Genomic DNA, 7324 nt, shown 5'->3' with positions numbered 1-7324 from the left:
CGATGTCTATTACCCCCAAACCACCTTCATCCTTTGGTATATATGCAGATCATGGTCCAGCTGGTTTTGGCTGTATACCTTTTATGCTTGGTTTCATGAACACTCTATCGATGAAAGCATCTTCTAAGAGCATCTCCAACAGTTTGCTAAAAATTGTTTGCCATATTTTGAGTTTTGACAACTTGCCAAATCTTTTAGCAAGTTGTCAAAACTCAAAATATGGCAAACAATTTTTAGCAAACTGTTGGAGATGTGCTTAGAGAAAATTTATGAAAGCACCTCGTAAACTCTAGAAAGCAGTATATGTGATATCCCATCTCCCTTCACCGTTTATTATAATTTTGAAAACTAAAATTGGCTTCACAATGCAAATCGGCTGCCCCCACAATGCAAAGGTGTCCGCTGAAGTTGCTAACACCGGTCACTACAGGAATTTAAGATTCCCCAATCTTTATCTTTCAGCTTCCATAAATTTTCTGAATTTAAAATTTTGAACAATTTCAAGATTTGCCAAGTGTCTTTGTGAACATCTAACTGTTATTAGTCTAGTTTAGAATTTTCTCAAACGGTAAGGGTTTTATTAGTGCACTTTGAGACGTTTCCACCACATGCCCACGAAGTTACCTTGCCATCCCACATATTAACATCAATTACTGATAATGATGATGTAATGTTTTTTCCTCTTTTACTTTGTTTTTTCAAATATATATTCTTCAATTATTTAGTCATCCGACTTTGGGAACCCATCAGCTAGGCCTTGTTTACTTCCACCAAAAAAATCCAAAATTTTTCAAGATTCTCTGTCACATCGAATCTTTAGACGTATACATGGAGTATTAAATATAGACGAAAATAAAAACTAATTGCACAGTTTGGTCGAAATTTACGAGACGAATCTTTTGAGCCTAGTTAGTCCATAGTTGGACAATAATTACCATAAACAAACGAAAGTGCTATAGTGTCGTAAAATTTTTTCCTTCACCAACTAAACACGGCCTAAGCCGACTAGGCAGGGAGCCGGCTTAGCTGGCTTGGCAAGCCCACTAGTACAGCATTGTGCTGGCAGTCTTGCGTTTAGCGTCCGCCAACATAAGGGCACTTACAATACAGACTCTATCATAGAGTCTAAAGTTATTTATTACCTCGAACAATGTGGACTTAGAGTCTAAATAAGACTTAGAGTCTTATTTTTTCCACCTCTTTCTTCAATGAATATGCTGCCATATCAGCAAAATATCATAAATAATATATAATTAATTATCTTGGACTATGTGATAAAGTCTTGCATTGTGAGTACTCTAAAACAATCGTGATTACTGCAGGCACATACTTGCGATACGCCAGTATTACTGGTGGTTTGCATAAGTTAACTGACCATGTAAAAATGATTTACACTAGTCCTTAACTTAGACAAACCGCTAGTGTAAACATATCAACACAGATTAAGAAAATTTTTAAGCCAACTAATCTAATTTAAAATTTTTATGCCAACTAATCTTAAATTTTTAAGAAAAACATGAAACCTTATATCTAAGAAAATCTAATCATTTCTCTCTCTTTCCATGAAATCCTTGGTCTAATTTTGACACTACTACATAAAAACTTTTCTAAGACGGTTTGAAAGCATTTTCTGAGACTAGCATAAAAAACATCTCAAAGCAAAGCTCACAGTAAATGTGACCATATCCGACGCGGTCTATTGCCCGCCTCAGTTAATAGAATAAAAAAAAATAAAAAACCCCTATAGAAAAAATAAAAAAACCGTGGATAAGCCCACCGAGCCCATCCACACACCGCAGCTGCCATCGCTTGTTAAAGCCACATGCGCCTTCCCGCTGTAGGATCTGGACACGATGGACGTAGTTGGATCAGGTTGCCGCTGCCGTTGTCACCGTGGATCTGAGCATCGGCAAGAGAGAGAGGGTCCGCGCCATGCCATTATGGATCCGGATGCCGAGCTGCCACACACTATCGCACCGAAAGAGGGGGCCGAGACCCCCCCGTGCCGCGTCGATAGAGGAGGCCATTCCCCGCGCGGTAAAGGCCTGGATCTGGTCGAAGAAGAGCACCGCCGCCGCCGGCCTAGATCTGGACGGAGAAGAGCGCGATCGGCAGGGAGGACGAGGAGGAGGTCGGCCTGGATCCGAACAGAGAAGAGCGTGGCCAGCAGGGAGGACGAGGAGGAGGTTGCGGTGGGAGATGAGGCGCTCGTGGAAGCGGCGGGAGACGAGGGAGCAGCGGCTGATTCTATGCTGCCACTGGAGCGCCGCACATGCCTAATCAAAGCTTTTGAGACACCATTGAAACCATAGACTAAAAATCTACTACCACTCTCTCTCTCTCTCTAAAAACAACCATGAAACTGTCTAGATCTAGTTTTAACTCAAATTGAGAAGCACTAATGCGAAGAGCTACAAGAGTCATTAACTAACCTGCTTGTGCGCGAACTCCTCCAAAGAAATGAAAAGCAAAACCTCCTCCTTGTATGTTGCAATTTTTTGGACCTCCAAGTTCGTCACCAATGGAAGGTGGCTCGGCTAATTTTGGTCGAGGGAGGAAGAGGCAATATTCATGGTGGATTTATTACAAGCGGCTCTTTCAAATAATCGCTAGTAAAAATCAAATACACTAGTTGATCACATAAGCGAACCGTCAGCGCTAATATTTATTTACACCGACGATTGGTTAAGTGAATTGCCAGTAATTTATACTAGTGGTTGCTTAATGCAAACCGCTAGTATAATACAGCATTAACACTAGCGGTTTTCTTAGAGGAACTGCCAGTGTAAATGAGTTTAACATGCTATTCTTTTTTTGGACCCATGGATTTTTCTTTACCGGTGCCTGATGGTTACGAACCACTAGTGAAGAAAATGATTACCACCAGGAGAAAAAATCGTCGCTGTACTAGTGGCCGGCTAGACACCGTTTCGTCCTTCTTTGCTTGTTTCTCTTGCTATTTGCCGCGCCAATTAATTTCCAACACTCCCTTGAATCTTGATGCTAGGAACTTGTTGGTGATGCCCATTTCCATGTTGAGGCTTTTTTGAGTGTCAACAACGAGTTAATTTGGCAGCGATGACTATCTATACCTTTGGATCGGTCGAGGACTGTGGGGTGATTTCATTCATATGTTTTTATCTTCATGTGCTTTGGAAGTTTGGATTACTTAGAGCTTGCAAACCTAATTAAAGTGTGGTGAACTCCACAGCTTGATGCCTGCTGTCCAAGAGGTCTGGAACGCGTGGGAGATGGAGATCCACTGCCTGATCCTCGTCAGCCTTTTCCTGCAAGTCTTCCTCTTCGCCTTTGCTGGTTTTGCGGATGCGCAACACGTCGCCGGTACTTCAAATTGTGCTGTGGCTGGCCTATCTGTCAGCTGACTCTGTGGCCATCTTTGTGCTCGGCCACCTCGCTGTCCACGCGAGCGAGCCGGGCCGGCAGCTCATCTCCTTCTGGGCGCCGTTCGTGCTGGTCCAACTGGGCGGGCAGGACACCATCACAGCCCTGTCAATGCAGGACAAGGAGCTGTGGAAGCGGCACCTGCTGGGCTTGGCCTCCCAGGTGGTGGTCACCGTGTATGTCGTGTGGCCAAAGGCTTCTTGGCCGGACGGCCGGCTGATGGCTGCCATGGTGCTCATGTTCTTTTCTGGATGCTTCAAGTACGCCGGATCTGATAGCTGGCGCCGAGATCCACGTGGAGGACCTTGCCTCCATGTCGCATCAAGAGAGCCTGAGTGAAGGAGAAGACAAAAGAATAAGTTGCTTGGTTGATTCGCTTCGTTAGCTCTAGGCTGTTGCTCAGCATGAGAGTACCCGTGACCCTGTTTTTTTTCCAGAGCAACAACAAAGAACGAAGCAGGCAACAGGAGCGGATCAAAGCAGTAGAAATGGGGAAGGGAAGCTCACCGGCACCACTCGTGAATAAAGATTCACTGCTTGCACACTGTATTGCTGCCTTGCTGGGATTTAAGAGTATCTCCAAGAGATTAGTCAAAAATATTAGCTAAATTTACCGATTTAGCTATTCTTTAAAATAGTTTTGATAAAAAATTATTAGAGTACTCCAACAGACTCTGTAAAGGATGGCTAGTGAGGTAGACTATCCAAAAGTAGAGAGCGAATAATGTGGGATAGAGAGCTACTAAATTTGAAGAGTCATTTACAGAGTCTGTTGGAAACGTTTTTCCTTCAACAATAGCTAAATTTACCTTTAGAAAATGATTTAGCTAATCTCTTGGAGATGCTCTAATGGAAGACAACGACGACTTGAGAAGAGGCGGGCAAGACCATAGTGTGTTGTCGTTCCAAAGACACGATAAAGAAGGTGGAGATCCCTCTCTCACGAACTGAGGAGCAACAACGATGCTCATGCCGGTATGGAGGTGGTGATGGGGGAGGAGAGGGAAGGGAGGGTCCAGCAATACCTCCTCCTCTGCCGACCATGACAAGCGTGGGAGCTGGCACCCCAATTATGCGCCTTCTGATCTTGTGCGCCCTGTGCCGCAAAGGCCATGCGGCTTCCATCTCGAGCGACGCCTGTGTGGAGGTTCCGCAGGGGGTGGAGGTGCGGAGGAGACGGCGTCAGTGGCGGGGAGAGGAGAGAAAGGCGGCGGCGGCGGCGACATGAAGAGGAGAGAAAGGAGAGATGGGGATCGATAGGTCACGATGCAAGATGGTCTGATGGGAAGGGTTTCGACTGCAGGTTGATTCCAAGAACTTAAGGGCCTTTTTGTAAAACAAACAATGACATGTGTCAACACGCGAATGAGCCACCAATGGTCTGAATTCTGTGGTTGAAGCAAAGGGGAGTGGGTTTTAAACAATCTTGATTCCGTGGTATATACGGTATACCTGTAGATCCACCACACATGGCCACAAACATATCTGGGTCTGCCATTGTCCATGCATAAACTCCTGGTATCTTCTTTCGCGCTTTTTTCTGTCCAAAACTGATAGATTTAGGGTGTGTTTAGATTCAAAATCTTTTTGGATTTTGATACTGTAACACTTTTATTTGTATTTGACAAATATTGTTCAATCATGAACTAATTAGGCTTAAAAGATTCATCTCGCGATTTACAGGTAAACTGTGCAATTAGTTATTTTTTACCTATATTTAATGCTCCATGCATGTGCCGCGAGATTCGATGTGATGAGAAATCTTGTAAACTTTTAGGTTTTTGAGTGTATCTAAACAAGGCCTTACCTTGCTGGTTTGGCGGTCTTCTCTTTCTTAACTTGGTTTTGACTCTCATCTGGGTCAAAACAAACCGATCTAAAAACACTATATCAAAAATTCATAATTTTTTTCATATCAACTCAAATAAAGACAAATTTTATATCAAAGTTATAGTCCTCAACGTGATCTACAACTTGTAGTTGAAAAGCTTTTTATTTGAAGTCATTTAGTGTCACAAAATTTAATTTCAAATTTTAAATTGCAAAATCTATAAACTTATAAAAAATATTTGGAGACCCTAAATGATTTTAGTTTAAAACATTTCAACAACAAAGTTGTAAATCGCGTTGCTAGCTACAATTTTAATAAAAAGTTTATCTTCATTTGAGTTTATACGATTGTGTCATCCTGTTCAAACTTGAAAATTTTAATAAAAAGTTGTATATCGATTGTGTCATCCTGTTCAAACTTGAAAATTTCCCATATAGATCCTCAAACTTATTCAGTTGAGTGTATCTAAACGTACAGTTGTGTGACAGCAAAACGTTCTCCGGCCTGCCCTGGACTCTCTGCTTCTGAGTTGGCTTCGTCAGTCGATCGATGCAATCGTCTTCGTGACACCCGGTGACAGTACTTTTTTTTTAAGGCTTTGTTTAGTTCTAATTTTTTTTTTACAAAATAAACACTATAACACTTTTGTTTGTATTTGACAAATATTATCCAATCATAGACGAACTAGGCTTAAAAGATTTGTCTTGCAAATTACAAACAAACCGTGCAATTAATTATTATTATTTTTTAATCTGTATTTAATGTTCCATATATGTGCCGCAAGATTTGATGTGACCGAGAAATCTAAAAAATTTTACAATTTTTTTTTAAACTAAACAAGGTCTTGGCCTTAAAAGCTCATCCCTTGTGCTTTCCTTCTCCTTCCCCACTCCGCAGACCCCCATCCGGCCTTACTTTGTTAACAGACTTCTGTTCTTCTTTCGCGCGCGACACATGGATCGGCACCACCACGCGGAGTTAGGACAGGCAGGAAGGGTGAGGGACCGCGGCGGTTCCTCGTGGCTCACCCTTTTTGGTTTTTGCCTCCTCACCGGTAACACCGTCATGGCCCTCTACCGCTCGAGAGACGACTTCTGGAGCATCTCCTTCGTTGGTTTCTCCTACTTAAATCTCGTCTTGCTCTTCTCCTTCCTGAGGTGGTTTGAGCGAGTGCCAGAGAGCCCTAGAAGACATCGCATGAAGGTCGCCGTCTGGTTGCTGACCACGCTGCTCACGGCCATGTTCGCCTACAAGGTGGTCGCAGTCATGCCATTCCCGGTGGCGGTGCTCGTGTGGGCGATGGCCAGTGCCACGGCGTTCGGCTTTTATGCCTTCTTCATCTACGAGGACGAATAGGCCGGCGTATTAGATCGTACGGGACCTATATTCGATCTTCATACTCTAGAGAAAGGTAGATTTTTTTTTTCTTTTCGAACCAAAAAGGTATCATGCATGTAATCAAATGAGACGTTGAAAAGCCTCATACAAGAGAACTGCCGGACACATGTATTAAACAAATCAAATGTGATGTGCCAAATATGAGCTGTAAGAGTGTGATATATATATCTCTCATTTATTAATTATTATGTGCAGTTTTTGGTGTTAAATGGTTTGGAAAGAATCTGTGATTTTCTATACAAACTGAGAGTTCCTTCATGAATTTTGGCAAAAACAAATGTCCACCAATATAATTCGATATGTCCGATATTCCTGTTCATCCGCCACCTCCCATATCTTTTATTTGTCGATGACACACTACTCTAATCACTTACGAGTACGTCAAGGTCTTTCCATTTTGATTCATGTGTCTTGTATGCCAATTGCAAAGTATATACCTTATAGCTTCGACCATTTCTAATGGCTGCGCAAAAAAGGAACAACCTCGAGAGAAGGTTTTCTTTTTTTTTTGACCGAAGTCAGTAAGGGAAACCTCAGTCTATGTTTTTCATTTTTTTTATAATGCAGACATGTTTAAATTCGCTCCCACGGGAGTTGAACCCAGATCTGCTAGTGCTACTCAGGTGTTCTAACCACTAGGCTAGAGGGCCTTTCGCAGAGAGAAGGTTTTCTTTGTGTATATGATTTTCTTAT

General features: G+C 42.5%; 1 protein-coding gene across 1 annotated transcript; it reads left to right on the top strand.

Annotated features, from left to right (window-relative positions):
• Positions 5731 to 6775, top strand: LOC8071684. Its single transcript, XM_002453488.2, has 2 exons — positions 5731 to 5806; positions 6131 to 6775. The coding sequence occupies exon 2, from the start codon at positions 6188 to 6190 to the stop codon at positions 6587 to 6589; it is 402 nt and encodes a 133-aa protein (XP_002453533.1). The 5' UTR covers positions 5731 to 5806; positions 6131 to 6187; the 3' UTR covers positions 6590 to 6775.

This window comes from Sorghum bicolor, chromosome 4, assembly GCF_000003195.3.
Source record: "Sorghum bicolor cultivar BTx623 chromosome 4, Sorghum_bicolor_NCBIv3, whole genome shotgun sequence".
Taxonomy (NCBI): Eukaryota; Viridiplantae; Streptophyta; class Magnoliopsida; order Poales; family Poaceae; genus Sorghum; species Sorghum bicolor.
Note: the sequence above shows the minus strand (reverse complement) of the source record. Positions and strands in the feature narration are given on the sequence as shown.

Bases quoted from the DNA above. Each gene is read 5' to 3' on its own strand.
- LOC8071684 (XM_002453488.2), top strand. From the start codon at position 6,188: ATGGATCGGCACCACCACGCGGAGTTAGGACAGGCAGGAAGGGTGAGG.